General features: G+C 46.1%; 2 protein-coding genes across 2 annotated transcripts in view; one reads left to right on the forward strand and one right to left on the reverse strand.

The window, feature by feature from the left end:
• Window positions 1–238: 238 nt before the first annotated feature.
• Window positions 239–11,986, reverse strand: ANKS3 (ankyrin repeat and sterile alpha motif domain containing 3). Its single transcript, XM_009812608.2, has 17 exons — window positions 11,975–11,986; window positions 11,653–11,828; window positions 11,104–11,302; window positions 10,775–10,896; window positions 9,991–10,072; window positions 9,163–9,298; window positions 8,707–8,865; window positions 7,435–7,560; window positions 6,402–6,517; window positions 5,375–5,542; window positions 4,724–4,848; window positions 4,314–4,455; window positions 3,541–3,713; window positions 2,199–2,284; window positions 1,212–1,295; window positions 634–728; window positions 239–394 (listed from the first exon to the last, which is right to left on the reverse strand). The coding sequence occupies exons 2-16, from the start codon at window positions 11,820–11,822 to the stop codon at window positions 646–648; spliced, it is 1,971 nt and encodes a 656-aa protein (XP_009810910.1). The 5' UTR covers window positions 11,823–11,828; window positions 11,975–11,986; the 3' UTR covers window positions 239–394; window positions 634–645.
• A 6,196-nt stretch (window positions 11,987–18,182) lies between these two features.
• Window positions 18,183–27,266, forward strand: part of DNAAF8 (dynein axonemal assembly factor 8) — a 94,091-nt gene continuing 85,007 nt past the window's right edge. Inside the window, 5 exon segments of the mRNA XM_059826640.1 lie at window positions 18,183–18,329; window positions 21,082–21,210; window positions 22,017–22,469; window positions 25,708–25,804; window positions 26,209–26,350. Coding sequence (XP_059682623.1) covers window positions 18,183–18,329; window positions 21,082–21,210; window positions 22,017–22,469; window positions 25,708–25,804; window positions 26,209–26,350 — 968 coding nt within the window.

The following is a 27,266-nucleotide window of genomic DNA, read 5'->3' on the forward strand; positions in this document are numbered from 1 at the left end:
GAGGACGGGATGTGGAAAAGGATAATCGATTGCTGTGGGTAACTGTCAGCTTTCTAACACCACGCAGCCCTGAACGACAAGGGCTGCAGGAAGCTTAAGGCAGATAAACCTTTTAGACTCAATGCTTCTCCTCTTAACTTAACCTTTTGGTATGAACGACAATGATCCTGGGAACCTAGACAACAGTCAGGCCCAGAGCTGCTGGGTTATTGTCTTCTGCTGTCCCTCATTCTCCCAGGCACGTTCTCTCATGGCTGAGACCTTCTTCCACGCATCCACCAGCTGCTGTGGCACTCTCAGCAGAGCTGCGGTGCTGCCAGCACGGCGACCCTCGCGCTCATTCTCCCAGGCACACTCAGCTTCCGGGTGGAACAGTCACCCGACGTCGGTATTCCTGAAGTCACCAGGGAAAAAAAAAAAGAGGACAGTCACCCTTTCACTGGGGCAGAAGGACAAGAGGACTAAGGATTTTCCAAAGGGAAAACTAGAGGGCACATAAGGACTAGTAGAGCCTCAGTGTGCAGGCTATGAGGGAGCAGTGGGCACAAGCAGCAGATGGCTGTTACTTGCTGGGAGGAATGATGCCCCCCTCAATACCACTGTTCTCTGTGGCTGTCATTAGTTCCCACTCACCCTCCTGCTTCGTTATGGCTCTAGCCAGCTCTGCCCGCCCTGCCCCGGGCCTTGGAGCCTTTGGAGGTTTTGAGTCACAGTCTGCAGAACTTTTCCTGAGGGCAAACCAAAAGGAAAAATTAGTGTTAGCAATAGGCCAGCAAGTGGTAAAGACCAGGCTGCAGTCTGCATTCAGGCACTGTTGTCCTGCCTCCATGCTGCCTTCTCCCCTGCAGCTTCCAGTGTCCTGAAAACAGGAGTGCATCTACCCTCTGACTGCCTGATGTTGAGATAAATTCCTGGCATCAGGAGAACAGGACACAGGCTTTGGGAACCACTTCACAAGCAGCTCTGACCACTGAGCACAGGGCACATAGCCCCTTCTCTCAGCCTGTACCTGTCAACAGAGGATGAGGCAGAGCCCAAGATCTGCAAGAAAATGCAAGCACCAACTTCAGAGCCTGGAGACTTCCCTGAATGAGGGGGGATTGCTAGGTCCCTCCAACCTACCACTGTCAAATCGTCAAAAACCTGCCCAGCCATGCCACCCCTCCAGCACAACAGTCACTTCATGTGGCCAGAGTCCTCCCCCACCTTACCCATTTCTCCCACACACTCCTCTAGGACAGCTGACAGCTCAGGCAAGCTCAGAGACTTCAAGGAAGGCGGCCATCCTTCCAGCACTGCAAGAAAGAAGAACCACACATTTAATCAATCTGCATGCTCTCTGTGACAGAGCAGAGACAGGGGTTTGGTGTTGCTGTGAAGCATCCACACCCAAAGCGGCTCCAGTTAGGGGTTCTGAGTCACATGGGAAGAGAGTTGGAACTGCCTATGACAAACGGAGGGTTTTTTCTGGCAATTCTACCACTTAGGATTTTATTTTTTTTTATACTGTCTGAATCATGTATTAAGGGAATCTCAAAGAGAGTTGTGTAGTGGAAAGAAATCAACAGGATCTCTACTTGTCTCACTTTTAAAACACAAGTGGCAAAGAGCACATCTCTGGAAGCATGTCATGGGCAGCAGGATCACTTGCTAACTCCTCGCGATAAGGAGCTGGTGGGCCAGGCCTGCCCAGCCACATACAGCAGTTTGCCCCACAGACCAAAGAGCGCAATCCCCCAGACTGGGTCAGAGAACCAACCATGGCTTCCAATTCAGACCCTGCTTTAGCACGCAGTGCGGTAACACACCCGAGGTGCCCACACACTGCAGTGTAGGAAGGGGAAGCCACAGGCCCATGAAGCAGGGCTGCTTTGCATTTTTAGCCACAAACACCTGCCAGCCTCCAAAACTTCCCACTCGCTAAGAATCAAAAGGTGCTGAGAAACTCTGCTGCAGTTAAAGTCCAAACACCCGAAGTGTTTTAAATGCTTTCCCTGAGCAAGAATTTTTACATTAAATTTAAAGGTTTTGGCTGCTCATCTGTTTCCAAATCACTTCTAACTTCATCCTTTCAGCAACAAAAGGCAAGCACGTGGCTTGCTCTGGGGTTTCCTGCTGTTTACCCATCCCTTGCACCCATTTTTGTAGTTTGATAAGCTCTTCCTCACCCGGACGCTCACCAGGCCGCCTGCTCTCACCGGTTCCCAGCTGCACCTTTGTGTCCAGCACTCTGCCGACTGCCTGCTCCTGGGTTAGCCGGGAGGACAGCTCTGCTTGACAGGATCTGCCAAACAAGACAAAGCCCGTTAGAAGTGCACAGGGACACTCCTTGGAACAACATGCCGGTCTGTGCACTCCTACATCCTGCAAGTACCTGCTTGGGGTGCCGAGGGACCGCATCTAACGCCCTGGGTTACAAACTGCTCCTTGATCCTTCCCAGGAAGAGGAAGACGTGCCCCAGACAAAGCTCGGGCCGCTCTCCACTGTGCCCCATCTCCACAGCAATCTCTGCCCCTGTCCACAGAGGAGCTGCGGGGGGAGAAGAGAAGGAGGGGGCGGGGTGAGCAGGAGAAAGCCCAAGCCAGGGGCTGTGCCTGGTTTATATCTGAATCATGCCTGATCCAAGGTTTCTAATGGGCAAATGAAGCTACCTCAGGACAGGCAAGAGAGGCACACAAAGTTCTCTGGGTCACACCATCAGTAGTTCAGTGTATCCTCCGCATGGCAGGGCCCTTCTACCAGGCAGCCTCAGCTCCTCAGTCAGTGGGGAAAAGACAAGTGCTCTGCCCCTCGCAGCTGGGAGTATTGCTCTGCTGTCCTTCTGGAAGCCAATCCTAATTCACACTGGCTTGGTAGTGAGCAGGCCCCATTCCCTGATGGGCTACGAACTATAGAGGTAGGACTAATGCCCCCTTCAAGGACATGTCTGGGCTATCGGTGGACAGAACAGGGCCTGTGACAGGAGTCCAACTGGGGCAGGGAGACAAGCACCACAAAGGCAACAAAAGATGTATTAGGAGGTGTGGGGAAGACAGAACTCAAAGGCAGTGGTGTGAATGAACAGGGCAGGTTTTTTCTGTTAGGTGTCAGAGTTGCAAGAAAAGTATTCTTCACTAGCCAGGCCAGGACATTGCAAGCCCTTTGACGTGGTTTGGAAGTTAAACTCTATCCTGCATTCAACCCATCACTAAGTTATACCCTGGTCACTGGGTCTCATAAAAGCACAAAGCACTTAGCCTTTTGGTTCCAAAGGAGCTGAGTGCCTTCACCTTCTGGTTGAAACAGGAGCACTCAGCATCTCTGATAAGTCAGGCCATTTATAGCTCAGGCATCTGATTAAGGCTTCACATCTGCTCACATGGCTGTGGCTTTCCACTAGAGACAGTCAGGCAGGATCCAGAATGGGTTCAGATGCCTGGTGAACTCTCCTGCCTCACCCTAAGCATCACCTGTAAAACTGCCACTATGATCTCCGATCTCTGTACAGCCCAAATCCCATTTCCCAGTAGCCTCAGTGACATTTCTGAGGACTGACTTACTTGATCTGATCCAGTAGGACTCCAGCATCCTTGGTGATGGCCTGCACCTCTCTGAGCTGGCACTGGACAGCATTCCAGGTCTCATCCCGCTCCATCAAACAGCTCTCAGCCACTGCACGCAGCTTCTGCTCCTGGCACACCTGGCCCTTCATCACCTCCACCTCTTCACACCTCTACAGCAGGGCAGAACAGAGGATTAGGCTGGGAGTACTGCACACCACTCTCACACATGCCTGCTCTGACATGCCCCTGGAGTCCCTGCTATTTTAACAGCTTAGGCAGCCAGAGGGTTCCTGCAAAAGTGCACCCAACCCAGTGGGAAAGGAAGCTGGACAAGGCTTGTACACGGAATACAGTTTCTCTCTACACCAAGACCAGCCCCACAGTTACAATTCTCCCTTCCTCTCCATTTACAAAGATACTCAGTAGGCCCAATTTCCCAAATCAACAGAAGTGTGTTCACTAATGGCTACATGACTTCACAGAAATGACACTACTGAAAAAGAGTAGGTATTCAATTCTTCCCACTCACCCTTTTAGTTCTCAGGGAGATGGGAAACAAAGACGTAAAGGCTTCACAAGCATGGAGCACAGATGAGGAGTGGATAAGCTGCACTTATGGTGCTACCTGATCTACTTGACACCACGCATGTCCACTGAAAGTTACGTCTTTTCCTTTACCCCCGGCCATTAGAGGCACAGCACAAAAATACACCACCGATCACTTATTGCAGTGTGATAAGGCATTGAGCAGCTCATGGAAGACTTCTTACCTTGTGCAGCTGAATGGCCAATTCCTGCATCTCAGCCTCCAGCCGATCCGCGTAGGCCAGCTCCAGGGCATCACTGGGCGGCCGAGCATTGCTGTGCCATCGGGCAATGGCAGAAGTCATCTTCCTCTTGGGTCCAAACAGACTGGTGGGAGAATGGCAAACTGTCAGGGACCAAACACTGCACCGTCTGTCCCTAAGCCCAACAAGATGCCATGAAGACCTCTGCAGTCTCCTGGTTCCTCCAAGGCACCTCCAAAAACAGGAGCCTGTTGCAGCCAAGAACTAGGGGAATATCAAAATTGTGTGGGAGATGGGCAGAACAGAAAAGCACTCACTAGGTAAACTTTCCCGACCAGGATGTGTGCATGGTTTGTAACGGGAAAGGTGAGAACTACTTTACAGACACTCACGTGATGCCTATTTCCTTCAGATCACTCTCTGTGAGGGTCAGGAAGATCCGGAGGTCAACATCTTGCTCCTCAAACACTTGCAGATACTTGAGGCACCCAATCTGCTCAAGGAATGTTGCCAGGTCCTGCAGCCCAACCAAAACAAACTTATTTATACCCTTTCAAGCACTGTCATGCCTCTTCATTACAAATATCTGCTTCCTCAGGTTGCTGTTACAGCTTCCTAGGTTCTAGCAGCAGTCATTACTTCCCCTGGTTAACTGCCCTTCTCTGTGGTCACACAGCACAACAGGACTGGCCTGTCCGCTGCAGCCATTGCCTCTTGTAACAAATGCAGAGAAGACACACCAACATCTACCCTAGCCCCCACCACAGCCATGTTTGGTAGCACACCCATAGGCCTGAGGGTCTAGAATAACCCCCTCCGAGCAACAGCAACACCTAAGCAGACAGTTCTTTGTACAAGAAATTGCTGTTTCACAAGCATTTAAGTTTGGACAGAGGTTTGGAATCAAATGTTTTTTGGTGACAACTTCTCTTTTATCTGAGAAGGCCAAGAAAGCAGCTTAGGCAACCTTGGAAAAACCTCCCACGCTTGCTACAGTGACACAGTCTGCATGACTTCAGAGACAACTTTCTGTGTGGAGTTACCTGGGGCCCTGTATAGGCAGGGGGATCAGGAAGGATTAGGTGCTGACTAGAGCCGCCAGCTTTCCCTGGGCAGTGGGTCCACTGGCTATCACTGTTGCTGTAGCGGTTCTTGATCTTAAAGCTCTTGGCTTGTTTCCGACTAGGGGGACTGTTTGCATGGTCAGAATCCTGAAAAAGAAAGAAAAACACCACAAAAGGGGTCAAGGACGATCACACAAAGATGCCAGGATCACTACAGCTAACAAGCGCAGACTCCTTCAAGTCTCAAGCTCTAAATCCACAAACACAGGCAACAAAGACTAACAAAGCCCTTATTAGGAAGGGCTGAGTCAAGTCACTCCCAAGATGGCAGCCTGGTACTATGGAGTGGTATCAGGCTCTTGCAAGCCCAGCTTAGGAAGCAACAGGCCAGAGCAAAGAGCAACACTGAATCCTCCTTGAACCAATACAATGCACTGAGATTCCAACTGTGAGAAGCTCCTCAAGACAGAGGAGTTTTGCTCACATTCAGCTATATCACCCTCCTGTACATCAGCCCCAGAGCTACACCTTGAACCATGCGAGCTGTGACTTGAACTATGAGTAACCTCCCACCCCCTCCCCTTTCTATACTTCAGAAATGCCAATGCAGCACTGCTGTGCTTCTCTAAATCTTACTATACTGCCTGCTGTCTCACCAAGCTTAAGGGCTGACCCAGCTCAAACAAGTAACACCCTTTCTTGACCACAACCTAGCTAGAAGTCTGCAAAGAGTTCAGAAGCTGGAGAGAACTTAAAAATTACTGACTAGCCATCATCAACCTGTTCTAGAGTGAATGTTCTCTGAGAGCTGGCTACTATCCAGAGATCAAACAAGCCAATCCATAATCTTCAAACATGGAAATTGGTTTTCTCATCCCTGTAATACCACCTTTCCTCACCCAGCCTGGTACTACAGCCTCCTGTGGAGGTAGAATCATAGCAGGCTGTGGAGGGGTGACAGCACTGGCCAAGCTGAAGGCAGAGAACAGAAAATCAAACACCCCACCTCATTGCTTTCCAAGGAGCCTTCACTGCTGACCCCCAGGGCTTTGGTCAGGCATTCGCTACTGCTGCTGCTGCTCCTGATAGTTGCCAAGTTGTTGGTGAAGAAAACATTATCTTCTGGAAAAGAATGTGAAAAAAAAGTTTGAGGTTCAACTTCCTTACACCCAGTGCTGTTTTTGCTACACAATTACCAGCAAAACCTGCTGGAGGTGTAAAGGAAGGAGAAACCCAGAGCAAGGCTTCATATGCAGCACTCATGGCACAAGATGATTCTGAAACAGAAATATCACATCTTATCCCAAGCACTAATGTTTCTCCAAGTCTGTTGAGTACCACAGAGAGCAGGAAGGCTGTGTGTGTGTGTTTCTGAGAGGCTCTTGGTTATGGGGTGGAAAAGCGGGTTATTACTACCAAGCCTGCACTCCCATTAGTAAAGATCAGGGAAGGCACCTTTCCTTGAGCCCAGAGCCTAACGCAGAGCCACATTATCCTTTATTAATTTAGGAACTGGCCATAGATCTTTCCCTCGTGCTGCTTCACTGAATTGTGAGGTTGGAAGGGACCTTTGGATGTCATCTTGTCCAAACCCCTGCTCAAGCAGGATCACCTACAGCAGGCTGCCCAGGACCATGTCCAGGAACATCTCCAAGGATGGAGACTCCATAACCTGACACCCTGCCCCAGTATGCAGTCTCCCTCACAGTAAAAAAACCAAAAGCATTTCCTTATGTTCAGAGGGAACCTCCTGTCTTTGAGTTTGTGCCCATTGCCTCTTGTTCTGTCACTGGACACCACTGAAAACAGCCTTGCTCCATCTTCTTCACATCCTCCCTTCAGATTATTTGTACAAGTTGATGAGATCCCCACTGAGCTTTCTCATCTGTAGGTTAAACCATCCCAGCTCTCTCAGTCTTTCCTCATGAGAGGCTCCAATCCTCAAGACCTTAGTGGGAAAGGAACATGCAAGCCAAGGGGTTGGTCTCACATCCAGGTGTGCACTGCAAGCCAGACTATTTTCTGAGACAGTGACTTACCCCTGCTGCTGCTGCTCTCCACATCCTGCTCATTAATTGGAGAGGTAACGTCCCGGTTCCGGATATTGTCTGCTTCACAGCTGCCATCATCATTGAAGGTAACGTAGCCCTGAGGAGGGACCTGCTCTGTGTACAAGAGGAAGGGAGAACCAGTAAAGATTAGGATGCAAGTTACCAGGGAGGCTCCAGCAGACAAAGCAACCACTCTGGGATTTGAAAATAATCAAAAGAAGAGACTGTCTTCTCAACTAGCAGGTTGCATTCTAAAAAGCAAACAGAAAAGCTGAGAAATGCATATGCCTACAGCTTCCCTCACACAAACACCCATCAGCTGTACTTCATTTAGATGGTTGCATCGAAAAAAGTCAGAGGAAACAGCCTCATAGCTCAGATACACCTTAAATAGCAGCTTTCAGCATTTCCTCTCCTCTTCATACCCAAATTATCAAAGGGAAAAACACATCTGCTTAAGAGAGCAAAGTGCTAGCTAGTCCCGTCCCCAGCCAAGCACACCCTGTGAAGCCAACTCCTCTGCATCTGTGTTAGAACACTAGTAGCATCCCACTGTTGTTTCAGAAGCTGACAGTATCATTTCAATACAGCCATGGCCTACGGGATAGCATGTATCTGTATTAAGAGAGCAAACCGAACTTTGAACATGCTTTTAAGTCCATATTCTTGGCTATTCTAGACAACCAGGTAATCAGCCTGAGAAATACCTACGGCTATGACACACACAAGAAAACAAAACTCATACCACTGAATCCATGGGTTGATGTCTGAGCTGGGATGTTCTTTCTCTTGGCCTATTGCAAGGGTTTTACAATCTCACTTTTAGTAGCATTTCAAGCATCAGGAAAGACAAAACTGACAGGTCTAGGAGCAGCGAGTTCACTTTCATGATCAATGATTTCTTGGTCTGTATGACCACTTCCTCTGTCATCAGCTTGAGAAGGGTTCTCAAACTTTTAAGCCTACCTCAAAAAGGGAAGCTGGACTGTTCTCAAGAGTCAGGGGAACAGTAATTGAGGTAAGAACAGTGTTTGGTCCACAGAAATGTTCCACTCATCAATATCCAGCCCCGACAAGAGAGTTCAAGGGGTTTTCTTTTTAAACCAGAGACTGGATAGCTTTGTATGATAGTGTTCACTATCTTTGTTTCTGTACAAGCCATGCATGAATCCCAAATCAAAAGAAAAAACGTTAGCACAGAAATAGCTGCAAAGCATTTGAGAGACCTCAAAGGACTCTCAGGCTTCTAACTACTCTTACCATAGCGAGACTGTTTCTTTCCCCCGATTCCAACTGCTGTTATCTTAGCCAAAGCCTGAGGCCCGTCATGGATGCTGGGACCCTTGGTCCTACGAACAGGTCTCTGTCTCTGGGGAGCAGAACATGACTCATCTGAGGAACTCAGCTCTTCATATTTTCCTGTAGTTCAAACAAAGATTATTAGCATCATAGTAATTCATTTACCTACTTTATTTGCTACTGGTCCTATAAATGCAGTGGAAAGTAAAAAGGAAGAGTGAAACAGTTTAACTGGTCAGAAAAGGGCCAGCAGACAATAAAATTGTTGGATCCATGCCTCTTCCATCCTCAGAAATGCTGGCATTTCCAGAACAGACCAGCTAGTACTACCCCATACACATAGTAACATACTTTTAAGATATCAAGCACCTCCCTTCAGGTGCTATCTTAAAATGAACAAGCTAAAATATCTGTTACCTGGACCCCTGCAGAAGACCTTGGGCACTGGGGCTGCATGCAAATCTATCAGCCCCACAATCTTCGTATGTCCATACTTCATGGCCAGTGTCCGTGCTGTGGCTCCAGCGTTATCTCTGACATCTGCCTTCACTCCCTATAGAAAAAAACATGTTTAAAATGTACATAGCAGAGGGCACTACATACAAAAATTCAAGGGAGCCAAAGAACTGTCTTAGTTCCTCCAAGCCTATCAGAAATACGGGCTCACCTTTGATGGACAGTTCAAGCTACACTAATACCTTGTTGCCTTTCTAGTTATCCACAGTCTCTCCAATCCCTGAATGCCCAGTGAGCCCAGGTATACGGATTTGTGCATTCCCACAGGGAACTAGTTTGTTTTATCTGAAAAATGTTTTGCATTGCTGCCTCCTTCTGGAAGTAAGCTGAACCAGTTAAATAGGATATTAAAAACAAATTGCTTAACATCAAGAGACATGCACGCTCATAAGCTTTTGGAGGCAGAAGATGCCCACTTGCCCAAGCATGCAAGCCTGTAAACAATATGGAGATTACTGCATTATCTGTTTTCTAATTCAGTCATTATTCAGTTAAATCTGGACAGATAGACCTCACTCCTATCTGTGCAAGGCCAGTGTAAAACCAGAGTACTAGCCTTCAGAAAGCAGATACTTTGAGAACAGTGCTGGAAGTCTGCGACTTCGGAGGTGACTGTCATCAAGGATCAGACATAACACTGTAAAAAGTCTGGTGTCAGACTTGTGGTTCTTTCTCTAAGGGCTGGAACCCCAGATTTGCAGCTTTACAGAGAATTGTCTAGGCACTTACATGATTGAGAAGGTACTGAACAATTATCTCATGGCCAGAAGCAGCTGCTTCCATCAGAGGTGTATATCCATACAAAGGCTCCCTAGAGAGAGAACACACACATGGACTAGAATAATCAAAGCTGAAATACGCTGCAGTCTTTGCCATACCCTAACAGGGCATGTCTAGCCTCTATCCTCAGCTGGTCACAAACTGTACCATGTATTGGCTGTTCTACTGCACTCTGGTCTAGCTCAGTAAAACTCCCAGTGCTATTGCCTGCACAGCAACAGATTACTTTTCCAGTTGCAGATCTGCCTTTCAGTAGCAAAATCAGTTTTGCAGGAAGCTAACAAAGCAAGAACCTCTTGTTGACCTCAGGCAATTCAATATGCATAAATGTACAGGCAGTTCCCAAGGCATGGGAATGCACTGCACACTTCAGAACAAACTGAACTCCAAGTACACAGGAAATTCAATAGAAAGACTTGCAAAGTACACTTCAGTTCAGAAGGTGTTGCACCTGCTTGCTTTCAGAGTTTAGCCCATAATTAAACAAGTAGTAAATCTTATTTCTCTTGATCTTAGTTAAATAAACAGTGACAACATGGGCAGACTTCACTGTTCAGTTTGCAAGTCACCTGTTCTTGCATTAGCTAATAGAGTGTGCCATGCTTCCTAAGGTACAGGAGGAAACGACAAAAGCAGGCATCTTCTCCCTGTCCGTGTTTGAATGCGTTAAGCCAACTGCTGCTTCTGTATCTGAAATGAGTTATCTTTTGAGAAATGACAGCTTCCTCCTTACTTGCAGTTGGCATTTGCCCCATTGTCCAGTAAGAACTTGACCATCTGCTGATGTCCGGCGCTGGTGCAGTGAAATAAGGCAGTCCAACCATGAATGTCCTTCATCTCCAGCTCTGCGCCTTGCTTCAAGAGAACAGAGAATGTTCTTTACTGCACCCCCTCTGCTGGGTCTCTTAGCCACTGCCCCTCTGCGCTGTGATACCAAGAGAGTTTAAACCCCTGTCAGGAAGCTGAACTCGCAACAGAACATAAATTGCACACTTTGGTTGCAACTGGTGGAGAATTTAAACCATGTAGAATGACTTTACCTATTTATTATGGGATACACACCTGTAGAAGAAAGTAAGCAACACTTTCATTTCCACAGCTGGAGGCCAGCATGAGTGGCGTCTGCCCTTCTGGTGTTGGGATGTTCACATTCACTCCCGCTTCCAGCAGCAGGTGCACAATGGTGTCGTGGCCAATGTAGGAGGCATACATCAGTGGAGTCCAGCCACCACAATTCCTCTTATTTAAATCCAGGTCTCCACTAAATAACAGAGAAAAGAATCCAGCTGAACTACTGTTCTGGAGCTGTAGATCACAGCAGGTTACTGCAGCCTCTTGCTACCACCACTCTATTGAAAGAAGGCTGAAAAGAATTTAGCACTGAAGCCTGCATGGGAATTCCTACCAGCTTGAGAACAACTTCCACTGAATCATTAAGGAGATAATTTTTATCAGCAGACTCTTCCCTTGAAACTCTGTACTTAAGAACACTTCAGGAGTTCCAGGGATGCGCCCCGTTGCGATGTTAGACCGACGCATGTAGCAGCCAGTGAAAAAACATAACTGGCAGTAACTAACCATAGACCTATGCCCTCCCCAGCCCCTCCTTACCGCTGAATGCACTCCTGCACCACTTCATACTGGCCAACGGAGGAGGCCGTGTGCAAGTCCAGGGGAACGTCCAGCTCTTCCCGACAGATCATCTGTCCGACCCCATGCCACATGGAAAGACTGCGGCTCAGCAGCTCCGACTCACTGGCTTCATCACTCAGCTCCGACATCCCGCCCTGAGTAACCAAAGCAAAGCAGGACTTTTAGCTGCTGATCTCCATTTTCTATAGAACATGGCATCACCCATTGCCACTACAGCTCCAAGGTGCCATGAGCTTGGAAGGTGAGGTCATCTCAGAGGTATAGTGTTTCAAATTCCTACCTCTACTTTGATAGCCTCCTTAGCCTGAAGCAGTAAGACTTGCTGAGGAGTTTTTGCTGGCAGTTCTTTCTTGCTGCAGTGGACTCTGGGATTTGAATACACTGGAAAAATAAAACCCAATAGCGCTAAAAAAACATCTTTCAAATCTCATTTTAAGACTTCAAAGCACTGGCTTTATGTCCTTCCCTTCTAATCAAAATATGCCTAAGGCAGCTTTGGATACCCTCCTCAAGAGAAGACTAAATGCCTATTTAAGTGCTGATGGCATGCTTAGCATTATACAAAAGGATGTAATTCTTGGCCTGCATGTTTTATAATTCAGGGAGAGAATTAAGAATTCATGTGTCAGATGTTCCTTGTCTTTCTCCATCTGTCTTGTATTACAGGATGGCCCTGCCTAAATTAAGGCATGGTCATTAATAATGACAACTGTCCACTGCTCTCAAAAGTAGTTAATATCACCTGAATATGCTAATGTGTTAATATCACACTTCATTATGTCATCAGGTTGTAAGTAGATTGTTTCTACCATTTATTGTTTCAGCACTTCAGAAGCAGCCCAGTCCTGTCTCTGTGAATCTTGGAAATTGCCGAAACACTTTGAGCAGCAGTGCACCTGCCCATTCATTATCTGAGCACATCCGCCATCCTGCAGACAGTAACTTAATTACAAAGCTAGTACAGTTTCATGACTGCCTGAAAGGTTTATTTCCCATCCCTAGCCTTAGGGAGCAATTGCATATTAATCATTTTAACCACTCACAGGAGAGTGTTCTTGTTTGGCTCTTCATAAAAAGCTGCTCGACACAGCTGCATCCATCATCTGAGGTCTTCAGCCACAGTGTCAGGCTACATCCAAGTCAATCCAATGGGAAGCACTTTCCCCTCCCTGTAGTCTCATCACCCACCGCGCAGCACTTCTGGGGTTTGTCTGGTCCCACTACATATTATCTTGGACCACTAAGCCAACATAAAGTATTCTTTCTTTTCCTGATAATTTCTCGCCAGTTTAATTCAATCACAGGATGGTTCGGGTGGGAAGGGACCTTTAAAGGCCGTCTAGTCCAACCCCTCTGCAATGAGCAGGGACATCTTCAACTAGATGAATCAATCATCTTCAATTCCTCAGACTGATTCATTTTGGGGTCACACAAATGCCAAATGTGGCACCGGTGAAGAATAATAGAGAGCAGGAACACGCTTTCAGCAGCAGTTGCTTTTTAGATTGCCCCAGCTGTAACATTTCAAAACCATACTTACATTTTTCTAAAGAATTGGGAGTCTTTGTCTTGCAAGCATTAGCCCGTTTTCTTACAATATAAGCAAAACGCCTTTTATTCCTACCTCTTTGCTCCCCATCTGGATCCTTTCTCCCACACCTTGCTTTTTCTCCACTCCTCCTTCTTCAGTTTGTTAAGACTACAAAAGCACCACCCATTCTACCTAATCACCATGTGCTGGTAATAAATGATTCCTTTCTTAAGGCATCTGCAAAAGCACCTACTTTACCTAATAGCAGTAATTTGTATTAAACTGGCAACCCAGAGCCCTCAGCCAAGAATATGCAGGACAACACACAATGAAAGACCTGAACACCTCACAATGAAAATACAAGGAGATATAAATGGATTTAAGTGGATCATAGGGAGAAAAGTAGGAGTATTTCTCACTACAACAGACTAAAGTCCCCCCAGAAGGCAAAAAGGTATATTCACAACTAGTTAAAGGAGGTAAAATCCAGGACAGTTTGTAGAAGCACATCCAGATGAAAGTGAAGCTCCCTGTTCTTTCTGCAGACCTCCCTGTTAAGTGGATACATTAATTATGAAAAACACAGTTGTTTAGTCTTTGTCAGTCAGTCCCACATCAGGTACTAGTTACCAACTCAACTTTGGCAAGTTGATCCACAGTCAACAGGGCAATATGGACACGACAGAATGGTTATGCTTGACTCCAGAATATTCAAGACTCTCAGCCTCATTCCTACCACCAGCACTGTGCTCTAACTGCCTATGTCTTTGCTTTTTTTTTATTCTTTTATTTAATCTGAGATTTCACCCCAGCCTGAACTGGAGCATGATGTCAGCCATGCAAGCACCTGAGAAAATGCAGAGGACAGCTGAACATAATCTACATGAGAACAATAAAAGTGATCAGAGCCCTAAGGACTGAAATGAAAAGACTGGGTGAAATGAAATCAGGGTTGTCTGGTCTAAAGAGGAGATGCCTGGAGGGGACATGTGACACAGCCTTCAAATACATACATGGTTGCTGCAGAGAGGATGACAGAAATAATCTGTTCCTTGCAGCCACAGTGAATATGACAGGAGACAACAGGCTCAAACTGTAGCATGGAAGATGTTGGTTAAAGACCACAGAAACCCTTGTAACAGTGGAAAGAAGAGTACTGTGATGGATTAGCAGAGATTCAGTTGCTAAGAATAAGCTAGACAAAGACCTCCTGAATATTTACAGGCTGTTTTCTTGCTTTGGGGCAGAGCAATTAAGTTAACATTTGTTAGAGACCTTCCTCAGCCCTGTGAGGCTGTTAGAATTAATTCTATTTACTACACCAACACCTATTTAGCAGGATCAACAATAACAACCTATTTATCAGGATTAGAACTCTACAATGCTGAAACTCAGAGCAGGTAGCAAACACCACACTGTCCTGGATTCAGAGAGTTTGCTACATGATCAGATGAGAAAACCAGAAGGCAGAGGAAAAGAAATATACCATAAAAACTTAGTAGAAAAAATGCAGCAAAAAGCAGCTTAGTACACCTTTTTGGAGGATAAGCCTAAGGAATAAGTCACAATAGATGAAAGAGTGGCAGAAGAGCCATACTAAAATAAATGGGAGACAATTTGAGACGCAACTGAGGCAACCAGTCTACAGAACAAATCCAACACTGCTCGTTAATCACCAAACAGGCATCATTAAGCTGCACTGGCTCTGCCAAATTCATTCTCTCACATCCTCTTCCACAAGCACAAGTAACATCCACATGGGTCCTTCTGTCCCAAAAGACACAAGACACCCAAGACAGCACAAGTGTGGAGGTTGTTGGAGTTTTCAGCTGAGCCATCAAGCTGACAACATGCTTCATTTCTGCTCCTAACTTAGTTCTATCTCCACTAAATTCAGCAACAACCTATCGGAAGAAATAAGAAGCCTTGTTACACCCTTGTATAGGTACAACTAGCTGTTACCAGCTCATGCACAACAAGCACTCCTAGAGCCTGAACATCTCATCTTTGCACTACTGCTGTCTGCTGACTGACCAGAGATGGGCATACACATTACAGCTGTAGGAACCACATCAGGTTTCAGAGGATAGTGGTGTGTGAAAGAAAGTATTCCTGCAGCCCAAGCGCCAGCTGAGGACCCGCAACACCTAGGTTCAATTCTACGCATGCCTACTGAAAAGACACCAAGCTCTTTATTTGTACCACGAGCCTGGCACTCTCAGGCATGTTAAAGCACATAACAGGCTCCTAAAAAGACAAGATAAGAGACACAAAAGCACTTCAACAGCCACATTAGGGAGCGTACGTCCCAGGACAGGGGCTATGCCAGGCAAGGCGCAGCACTCCAAGGCAGCTGGTCGCCACAGCCCCCGGGGCTCGGTGCCGGGCAGGCTCCAGTCGCACAACGATGCGCCTGAATTGGAGCAAGCCCGGCTGTAGCTGTCAAACCGGTAACTACATGGCTGTTACCAGAAGCCTCACAGCAAAACTGTTTCCAGGCACGTTATCCTCGCACTTTACCGGGCCTCAGTTCCCCCAAGGACCTCATAGGGACTCGGTCTCGGCCTTGCGCGGGCGCCGCTGGGGTGCCCCGGCCTACCCCGCCGCAGGGCCAGCAGACCTCAGCTAGCGGTCTGGAACCGCTCCGGTCTTAGGCCCAACAAGACCGGCAAACGCCTGGGGACGGCCCTCCCCACAGTCACCGGAGAACGACCACCGGCCCGGCCCGCCACAAGGCCCACCGCCCCTCACCTGCACACCCGGTGAGCTCCGCTACCGGAAGTCGCCCCCACCCACGCAAGGAATGCTGGGAAACCCCCGACCGAGCCTCCAGACTACAAAGCCCAAGAGCCTCCACAGCGGAAAGGGCGACTCCGCCCCCTGCGGCGCCGGGCCAATATATGGTGCCGCTGTGAGGAGGCGGAGCGAAGGTCAGCCAATGAGATTCGGGCTTCGCGAGAGGGCGGGCGGTTCTAGCAGGCGGGGCGGACCCGAGCCGGTGGCTGAGGTACGGGGAGGGGGAAAATAAAGAGTGGTGGCAGAAACGATACGGGCGGGCGGAGCGACGATCGCGGAGGCCTCAGAGCTGCGTTGTTGCTGACTGGCCCCTCCTGTTTTCTCTTCATCTTATAAGTCACAGCGGTTCGTTTTTACCCCGCTGCCAGGACCCCAGGCCGGGGCTGAGGCGGCGAGGGGGGAGCTTGGAGGCGCCCGGGTGGGTGCTGTGAGTGAGGGGAAGGGGCGGTGCAGGGCAGGGGAGGGGGGGCCCGCGGCGGGAAGCGGCGCCGGGACGGCGGGCAGCCGCTAGACGCGTTGCCATGGCGACGGCGGCCGCTGGCGCAGCTGCGCGTGCGCCGCCCGGGCCGCCATCTTGGGTGGCTGTCAGGGAGCGCCCTCAGCGGGTTCCCTCAGGGCGTCCGTCTCGCCCTGCGGGTCCGGAAAGCTGTCGGTGCGGTGTGACGGCTGCTGAGGGCAGGGGTTAGCTCATCCCCCGGCTACGGCGGGCTGCGTGCCCGTGAACACCGCCCCGAAGCGAAGGTTTGTTTCCCGCCGTCGCCTGCATCGTCTTGGCTTCTCCCTCGTCGTCGTCGCACCCAGACAGCGAGGCTCCCGAGATGGACGTGAGGGGAAATGTCAGTTCTAGAGGCACGGAGAAGCTCGGGATGTCACGTCTTAGTTGGCCCAAGCTTTCCAGAAAGTGCCTGTTGTGTTACAGCTGTCTAACAAGTCTGCGCTTTGTTTTAAACATAGAGTACTGCTTGCGCCCAGAGAAGATGCTGGATTAGTAACTGATAAGTCAGATCCAGTGTAACATCCTTAACCTTGGGAGGCATCTTCTCTCAAGTTGGCAGAGGGAGCCATAGTATGCAGCTTGTTTTTATCCCCATGGGACTCCTCTTGCCCTTAGCAACCTCTGCTTACTGTCAGAGCATAGTACTCCAGACTTGGAGTACTCCCCTTCACCTAAATCAGACTCAGGGGTTGTCTCACTTGAACAAAGCCGCCACTGTAGGGCTATAACATACAAAATACTTGCAAAGGCGCTTTGCAACTTGTAAACTTCCCAGGGCATGAGATGAGTTTCACTTTATGTTTAGGGGGGTGTTGTCGGTCCATGCCAATGCAAATAATAGTGACAGTGTAACCATATGAGCAGTTATTTGAGTACTGAACAACATGCAGTCACAAACCTTTTAACCTTTCTTGCCAAACAGAAATTATTTACTCTCACGTTTGATTCCCCAGGAAACCATGCAATTGTAGCATAAAATTTAAAAAGCAAAGGCTTTCTGTGAGGGTTAATTATCTAACTTGTCAGTACAGCAGTAGTCCCTGCTGCGTTGTCTTGATTCCTCATGCACATCAAGGAAAACATGAGGAAAGAGTACGCTTTATAAACACTTTGAGAGGTCAAAATCCAAGAGCGTGCCTATTCTTGGCTATTTTTATACAAATCCAGCGGAAAAAAGCAAACATAAATCATTCTGTCTATCATTTGAGCAGTGAGGAGGGGAACGTGAGACAAAAAGGAAAGAGGAGAAAAGACCAGCTGAGAGCAGAGGTGTCAGCCTTGCCTTCGCTGTGTACCTTCCCTCTCCTTGCAGGCAGCGTGAATGTGCTTTTCTGAGAACACAGTTACAAATCAGTCTGGCTAAGAATCCCCAAAATGCTTTATAAACGAGGGGCTAAACTGCCCCTCGTGTGGCCCCAATTATGGGTGTATACGGTGAGCAGGACAGAAAGCTCTCAGCCCTCTGAACTCAGGTGGGAAGGAACGACTCCAAAAATGCAGGCTTTATCGTTCACTGCTGACAGTGAAAGCCCTGGGAGTGCTGAGAATTATGCTGACCCTGAATGCACATGCTTTGTTCTTGCTTTGTACTGATGTTATCCCTTGTGTTCTTTCGTGAGGTGTACTTAAGCTCATCTTTCATTTGATTGAAGGGAAGCTGTTCGAATGGCCTCTGAAGGGCAAAGTGAGGATACAAAGCATCCATCTGAGCCTCCTGCAGCTCCTGTTCAGAGTAACAGAACATTTCAATGGGGAGCCATACTCGCTGCAGTGAAAGATCAGCTCCCATCTCTGGACTCTGACACCTCCACAGTAAGCACTGAGACCTGCCTTTCTTTCTCACTGTCTTTTAGAAAAATCTCTCAAAAGCAAGAGAAGGTCACCTTAGCTAGGCATTTCTGAGTAGCTACTATGGCATCCTTGATGGACTACCTGTTCTGACTATTGTAACACTGTGCATTAATCCACAGCCTTCTGGATTATCTCTAACTGTCAAAGTGTAATTGCCATCTCCTCTCACTGTATTCTTTGGAACCTGAAAATGGGACTGATTTTTCCAGATGATAAGTATTCCTAGGTTGGGAAGGGGAGGGTAGGGGGCATCTTGCAGCATGAGCCCCATTTCCTCTTAGTTTGTTCAGTCAAAAATACAGTATGAAAGAAGCATACTGCTGATTTAAAATGAAATAAGGTTTTATGCTTGAGAGCATTATGCTATTCATTCCAATAATGTACTTGCCAGACAGTAGGCCTGTTAGTATGTTTTTCTATGTATGAGGATTACAGGAAAGTAATATTCCTGAAGACTTTGTGGTCCACTGGAAAAAGCATTTGGCAGATACCTCAATCCTGGATTCTGCTTTTTTCCCTGCCTGTAATTCTCTGCAAGCCATGTTGCCTTTTTGTGCTTCAATTCTACCTGCAAAGACGCATAATGCCACTAACCTTTTAATATAAAGCATAAGATTGATAGATATTGTGCAGTATTCTTCAGTTACAGGTTTTTTACATGTTAGTGTCTGGGACAGGCTGCCTCATGGCTGCTGAAGATCTCTGTTCACAGGACAGCAGCAATCTGGTGGAAATAAAAGTGCCTGCCTCTCTAGTCCAAGATGCTAGCTCTGGCATTGACTTTTCCAAGGTGATAATGTGTCTCAAGACTCAATTATTAGTGGTCTTTTGTCCAAATCAGAATATTTTATTAATTTTCAAACATGTATAAATTTGAAAAAATATTTTTGAACACTTAAAGGATATATTTTACTCTAACTTAGTGTGGCCCTGAATGGTACAAAAGGAGTCTTGTGAGCAGTGAAGGAGCCAGAAATGCCTCCATGGTGTATTTAGTACTTATTATTAATCAATCGTGAGAAGCAGTGTGATCTAGTGGATAAAGTGTTGATACAAATTCCATGACTTCTTTTCTGCACCTGGCTCTATCACTAACATGTTGGACAAGTTATATTGGCCGATGGTTTCTCAGTTCCCCTCTACCTACATTCTGTTTTAGTTATTTAAAACAACTGTTGCATTTTAATAAGTGTCTATATAGTATAGATTAAGGCCCAACACTCAAAAGTTATTTTTAGGCATTCTTGTTGTATAAGTGGACAATAAGGTTAAGACAGAGAGATAGCTTCGTACTTTGGTGCCACATACCATGCTGTAACTCTAAATCATGTTGAATGTTTTTTTACTTATAAACAATCTCCAAATTCTCTGTTTCTATTACATGTGGAAAAAATTTCCTGCTGAAGGAACTGAGGCAATCTATTTGGCACTTACATGCTACCCTTAATTTGCATTCAAAAGATCTGCTTGTATAATCCCTCTTCTGCTTAATGTGAAACAGCAGCCTGCTGAGCCTGCAGTTTCAGTGCTGCACCTCTGTCCGAGCGGTTTCCACTTGTGTGAAGATACTTTTACGCATTTGAGATCTGTAACCTCAGCAGGCTGTGCTCCTGCATTCAAACATGACACTGACCAACCTGTTTTATGCCCTGAAGTACTTTCATTACCCTGATATGGAATTTATTAAGAGGAAAGAAGTTCTATTGCAGTTTGCTTCATGTTAGGAAACGTTAATTACACCACAGAGAATTCTCCGAAGCGTGAGTTACTGAAAATGTACACTTGCAAAACAAATGCACAAGCAGGAAATCTGGGTCCTGACTGCTGAGGAGGTGCTTGATCTCACTTTGGTGTCTATGCATAAGGATTCATCTCAAATGCATAGGTTATGTTCAGAAATGAGATTTTCAAGGCTATTTAAACTCTATCCAACCAAATACAGATACTGCTTTGCATTCTGAATTGTGAACAGCAGGGTCCTGATTGCAATAATAAGCCTTCATGGCCCTGCCTAGCCTCACCTGGGGCTCCCACCCACATGCCCAGCAGCTCTATTTAAGCCCAGCTCTGGGCCTTCACTTTTTGTCTGAGCTATGTTGGAGGAGTACTGGTTTCTAGTTACAGTCCTGCTTGAGACAGGCTTTTATCTGTGAATTGACTTTCAGGCTTGATCTCTGACCTGCCTCATCACCACAATATTGCCTTATGATCTGGATTCTTGACCCAGCCTGGTCACCATCTCTGGTCTGTCCTGCTAACTCCTCTTAGGTACTGTGGGACCCGGCTTTGCCTGGTGAGGCCCTTGCCGTTCCAGTTCTGTGCCTCCCCTCCCAGCTCCCCTTCCCTTAGGGAGCAGCCCTGCTCTTGCTATTCCGTGGTGGTGAATGAGGTAGTATAAAGAATCACTTGGGAGTTAAAGAACTTGCCCGTTCCTGTCATCACTTTGCTCAGAGGGATGTTAGTCATCAACCTCCATGGTAATTCAATGTTTTACAGGGTTTTTACAGTTGTAGCTTGCTCAAATGTTAGGCCCCTGTAAGACGGCCTAGGTTGCTGAGTCTTGGGCTATCAGACTGTCTAGTGAAGATGAGACTGCACAGAAAATTGTCTCTGAACTTCAGCCGAGTGGTGACGACACAGGATTTGTCACTGCAAAATAGATATTTAGGCGAGTATTATAGTCTCTCATTTAATTTCTCTTTTTTGTTTGCAGTCTGATTGTGAGAGTGATGGGGAGCTTTTCATCTTCCAGCGGGAACAGCCAAACTTAATTCCTGACCTGACAAAAGAACTGATGGAGTTTTCCCTGGAAGACGCAAACGTGCAGGTTGTTGACTGTTGTGTGCGGGCTGTAATACTGTAACCCCACTCTTCTGGTTGTCTCCAGTGTGGGTAGCTGCTGTTTTTTGACCTATTTGACTGAATTGTGTGGTTGAAGAGCATAGTCCCCAGTACTTTCTCCTGCTAGAGACTAGATCTTTCTTTACGCTGTGACTCTTTAAACTTTTCTCTGTTCTTGAGATTTTTAGACCTTTTTTGTCCTACTCCTTGCAGTTTTTATTATTGCCTTTGCACTGTTTTTTTCCTGTGCACTAACAGTAACACTGCAATGACTCCTAAATTTTTCAGGTTTGAAATAGTTTCAGCCATCATTTTATGTATCTAGAAAATGCAGAATTAGTTAGGACAAGGGGTCCTAAGTAAGGAGGATGAGTATGAAATTTATCCCTTGAACAGCTTTTCTGAGGTAAAATGGTTACGTTGTGTCTGCAGTGATGAAGACTAGCCATCATAGGAAGCTGGCAGAGAAGCCAGCTGACCCTATTGCTTCATCATGGGAAGACTAACTTACTTTGTTTGTCTTGGTGTAAGAAATGTTATATGATAAGCAGATGTAAAGGAAATTAATTTCAAGGATGTTTAATACTTCCTGAAGTTAGACTTTGAAAAGTAAACAGCCTTACTGTTTTCCATGGTGGATATGGTGTGTGCTGTTACCAGATGGTGTCTGAATTGGAGCTGCTATCTGCCAATCACTTTGTTTTGCTTTACTGTCAGCTTCTAAAGCTTAGGGAGATGTGACTTTCTGCATGCATGTATTTTCTCTACCTGTGGCAAACCCAGGAAACAGAAGGACACCCATGGGAGATCTGGAATGAAGATTTGGAAAGTTTTGGCGTTCAGAAAAAAACAGATGGTGCCCAAGTCATTGCAAAAGATGTACAAATGATTAAAGATGAGACACCCAATCTTGCCAGCCATACTGAAGACAGTCCAAACCAAAAGGGAGCTGTTCTTGAAGAGTCTCTTGCAGATTCCACAGATCACCTTGAAGAGAAAGAACTAGGCAGGGCCAGGGAAAGAGGTAACTCTTGGCTTAATACAACATTCTCTGTGGAAGAGCTGGATGATCAAAAAGAGAGAAGAAAGCTGATAGAGACAAAGATACTCTCCAAAATAATTGTGGAGCCGTCACCAGGCCACCCAGAGCTCGATGTCAAATCTCCGTCACATGGCATTAGCAACAGTCTAGAAAGACTTGCTAAGGAAGAAACCTCCTCAGATGATCATCTTCAAGATCTAACCCATTTGTCATTGCAGGTAAGTGGCCCAAATAAATGGTTTTGGGGAGTGCTGCTTGTGGGTTAGAGGGCACAGCACATCGCTTGCAGAACCCTACTAAAACAAAGAACTGAAGTGCCAAATTCTGCACACACCACCGCTGCCCTTGTTGCTTTCATTGTTGTCCTGAATTTGGGTTCTGTTGGGTCATGTGCTATACGCTCTGCCAACAAACTAGCTCTGTCTCATAGAGCTGTGATTAGAAGCCTGTAATGGTAGCAAAAGCCATGGGTCAGCAGCATGGTTCATGGTCTCGTTCAGGAAAGCCAACCGCAACATCTGTCCCCGGGAGGCAGGGAACTCCTCTGCTCCCAGGCAGACTTTGCATTAAAACAGTGAGCCCTCTGGCCTTCCAGCATCTCGTCTTTTCTGTAGCACTGGGGTAATGCCGGAGGTGAGAAGAGAAGGTGGTTAGGGTTGTTTCTGAAATCTTGAATCTCTTCCACCTAAGGCAAGTGCTTAGGTCTGCGGGGTGACCAGTCACGTGTGCTTAGCTGGTGTGTGGCCCCAGTGTAGAGAGGTGGTTCTCTCCAGTATTATAGTTATAGATCTCTTTTTCCTGTATCGATTTTTAAGGTCATTAGGACTTAATCAGCACAGAATGTGAGCCTGGTATTTCTGTTCAAATCCTGCTATGGAATCAGAGTACAGACGTTTTCTTTCCCCTTTCACCTACATTCACAAAAATAAACTTTTTGGTGTTAGAGTGGTTCTAGTGTAGGCAAAGGATGCAGGTGTTTGCCTGTTTTTTTTAAATTGTGCTGCATCATTTAATCATGCCATTATTGGAAGGGATCTTTTTCAAGTGGTTCTGGGTTTAATTCCCATCTCACTTTGTATAAGTCAGTTGCTGTATCAATTCAGGAGGCATGATTTTCCTTTCAGAACATGTTTGGTATCACCGACTTCAATGACCTGAAGTGTGATGCTTTTGGGTGAGCACTGAGACCAGGCTTAGCGTGTTCTCACTTTCATAAAGTGAGGGCAAGGCTGTATCCTTTGTATGCACGTGGTGTGTGTGTGTTTAGGTTTCAGAGCTGGTTGTTACTTCCCAGCTCAGCAAGGTACCTCAGTTTTTCAAGTAAAGTTGTTAAAACTAATACATGGTTTCTTCTTGATTCTAATCATATCAGTTCGTTGGAAGTTTTTTTTTTTCTTAAAGTATATTTAAGTCTTTCTCTGTCTTAGAAATGGAATTGTGCAAATTTCTTTTTCTTCTGGACACTGTATAGTACTTCACAATAGTGCTGTTCCTGTTCAGGGGTAGGAGGATAAAGCCTTAATACAGCAGGTTAATGGTAGTTTGGTCTTTTTACTACAATGGTTTGTATTTAAGTGCTATTATTGAAAAAGAAGCTTAGTAGCAGCTGCATCACAATTAAAGTGAATGCATGTGTTGTCTTTCCCTTCAGGCTGTTTTATCAAACAGCATTTGTACTGACCTGTGACATGATTCTCATTGCAGTAAGCTCAGCTGTCAGTCATTCTTCACTCTTCCAGGCCAATACATCTCAATGACATTGTTGAACCAGTATTAGCTTTGTGTTGGTGTGAGAGACTTCAGCTTGTGACTCTCATCAGGCTTTTACCTTTCATCAGCTGCAACTTGTAATATTAGAATAGATCTAATCATGGTTCAGGTATGTGTGAAGATTTATTGCTCTGGAAAGAGTGAGAATCTTCTCTTAAATGGGAGGGGCAGATGACAGAGGTTTTTACAAGGTGAAACTGTGTGTTGTGGAGGCTCCTTCTGCTTTTCTAAAGCCCTTGAGTGGTAATTTGAAATGCATGTTAGTTGTAGTTGTGATATTAATTGTGTAATTGACAGTCAGCTTCCTTTTAAAAAAATCATGAGTACTTCCAAGTTCTGGTGATGATATTTCAGATGGATGTGGATATTTTTAATTAAAACTTCCCTCTGAATATTATTTGAAAGGATAAAGCAATCAGTGTTTTAAATGCATGTGAACTTTTGTCATCGCAGACTGGTTCTCATACAGAAGTGAGCAGTGTGCAGTGCGAGCATGCCCTCAGCCAGTGCACGTGTGATTCATAGCAATGAAACTGATGATCTTATCTTCAGTGTGGGATAAGCAGCTGTGAGATCACAGCTGATGCTGACTGGACCTAGAGGAATGGGAATGTGCCCTGGTTGGAAGTTGGAGGGGGAGGAAAAGGTTGTGGGCATCATCTCAAAGAACTGAAAAGCCAAAAGTCCTTCTGTCTTAGTGGCAGTAAGAAGTTCTCGGCATTATTCAGGATCAACATACATATGCTTGGTCTTGTATCAAGCCTTCTTTTAATCTTTTTTACTATCTCCAGTGGTTTTCTGTAGCCTATATCAAAAGGGTTCATGATTCTAGGAGAAAAAGCCTCAGCGGAAGAGGATGAAGCAGCTGGATAGATGCACTGTCCAAAGAGATACACTAAACACGTTCATTTCATTACAGCAGTTCCACAAGGAAGTGCTGTAAAAGCAAGCTGGCAGTATAGTTAGGGGCATCATCTTTTGAAGATGGTGAAAGCGTGAGGAAGGGTACTTGGAGGCATGGACAGAGGGAAATAAAAAATGTGGGGATCTGGTACTGTTAGTGGGTTTGAGGGATGAAGGGGAGTACTTGCGGTTGGAAAGAGACTCCACCATGTGAATGCATGTGGAAGACTGAGCCACGTGGAGGACACAACATGAGTTAGGTCCCAGCTTATGGCGAGAAGGCTCAGGTGGATATTTAGGATGGGCTTATGTTTCTCCTTTTAAGTTCAATCCATTCTAGAAACATCTTCTAGACTTTGCAGTTTTAAGTGGGGAAGGAGAAGGCACTCCACCTTTGTTATATTTGAGTGAATATTGGTTAATCCTTCACTGGCTTCTCTTAGTAATTATACTGCACTTGCCTATGCTAGATGTGCAGAGCCTTGGCAATGATGTGAGGCAAGCAGTGTTCAAACAGCAAATATCCTTTTGTTAGTCGTGCCAGTTGTTGAGGCTCATGCTGAAGCAACTGTGTCCAGAGTGACACACTGGTTCATCTACTGCCAAGTGACAGTGGCATAGTACTGGAGATAAGTAGGGTGACCTTCCATGCCATTTGTGTATTTATATGTGCCAGAAGAATCTGATGGAGTTACTACAAAGAATGTGAGTCAAAGGAACTTTTATTTTGTAGCAGTCTCTTGGGAGTGAATTTTCCATCACAGTTCAACTGTCTTCTTTCAGAATATTGAGAAATGGGATCTAGACAAGATTCTTGAGGAGCTGGAGCAGCAGAAAGATAACACTCATGCAGAAGGTTCTTTCTCCTCAGCAGATCATGGTAACACTGCTAAATTAATACCAACTTTGCTGAAAGTGTATAAAGATAAATAAAACTCAGGTTCCTGTGTTTAAGTCATTCCCTGCAGCATCATCTTGAATGCTGAAATCATAGTGGTTTTTAAACGCCTTTGTAAAACATATTTTTAATTAGCTTCCCTCAAGTTTTCATCTTGCTTTTGTAGCTTGAAACCAGTGCTTTATGGCCTGTCGTGGCCTAAGACTCAATTGGACAAGATGGATGAAGGTTTGGAGTGAGTGAGAGCCAGATGACAATAGTATCTTTATCCTTCCCCTTCTGACAGGCTGTAGGAAAAGGGACAACGTGAAAATGGGAAAGGGTATGTTGGGTGACACCATGGCAGAAGACCACAACTGGTGATTCTTTTTGTTGCTCTTCCATAGATACCTTCAGGAGTAGGTCTGAAAATCAGCTCATGGAAAAGCTAGAAGAGCTGTGTGCCAGGCAGTCCAGGACACTGTCTCCACACTGCGGGTGGCCATCAGGCAAGCTTTCCTCCTTTCGAGAACAGCAAGAGAATAAGAAGTAGGTCCTTTTCTGTCATATACACTAGGGAATTATGACTGGCAGTAGGGATACTTGGAAACTCATGTTCTATAGGTGCTTTTCTCTGTAGCCTCTGCAGAAAGCTGATATCGTGGTTGGAATATGCTACAGGGATGTTAAAGGGAAAAACTAAGACTCGGTCATTCATGTACGTTTGATGATAAACAGGCAGTATCCTGCCACCTTAGCATTCTCCATCAACCACCACATTTGCCTAGACCTTACCAACCACTTGAGACAAATGGGAAAGACAGGAAAACAAGGTGAAGCAAATTATCATGGCCACATTTTTTGTCATCTAGGGTATCAGTTTCTCTCACTGGTACCTCAATTTAGCTAAAGTATACAGGATGATTTTTTTTTGTAGGTATCACTGGAGATGTCAGTGCATCTTGGAGGGTTCTGTGTGAGGGAAGTGGGTTTCCAGACTGTTCGGATGGAACAACATCAATGGTGGCAGCACAGAGGAAACAATAGTGGAACAAGCCTGTAAAGGGGAAGGTGCAGTGAGGATACTTTTCCAGAGCAGGGAGAGCCTTGAAGACGATTCACAGTTTGTATGCTCTGAAGTATAAAATAGAATTGCTGAAGGAGGCAGGGAGGAAAAAGGGACCTGTCTTTATAGATTGACACTGGGTTCTTGAAACTTGTAAGCTCTTTGGTATGATAACTGCTTGCCTTCGTTCTACAGAACAGTTTGACATTGTCAGCCTTTAAGAACTAAATATCCCTCATCATGCTGCCTGTGATCTGTATTCCTCAGGGGAAGCTGAATCTTTGAGTTCAGCTTTGTAGCGTGGTGGATAGTAGGCGGAAGCAGAGTCTGAATCTGTACAATAGCCAAGCACAAAGCTCCTTTCACAATCCAATTTTGATCATAATCCACACCCTGCAG

Source organism: Gavia stellata, chromosome 18 (assembly GCF_030936135.1).
Source record: "Gavia stellata isolate bGavSte3 chromosome 18, bGavSte3.hap2, whole genome shotgun sequence".
Lineage (NCBI taxonomy): Eukaryota > Metazoa > Chordata > Aves > Gaviiformes > Gaviidae > Gavia > Gavia stellata.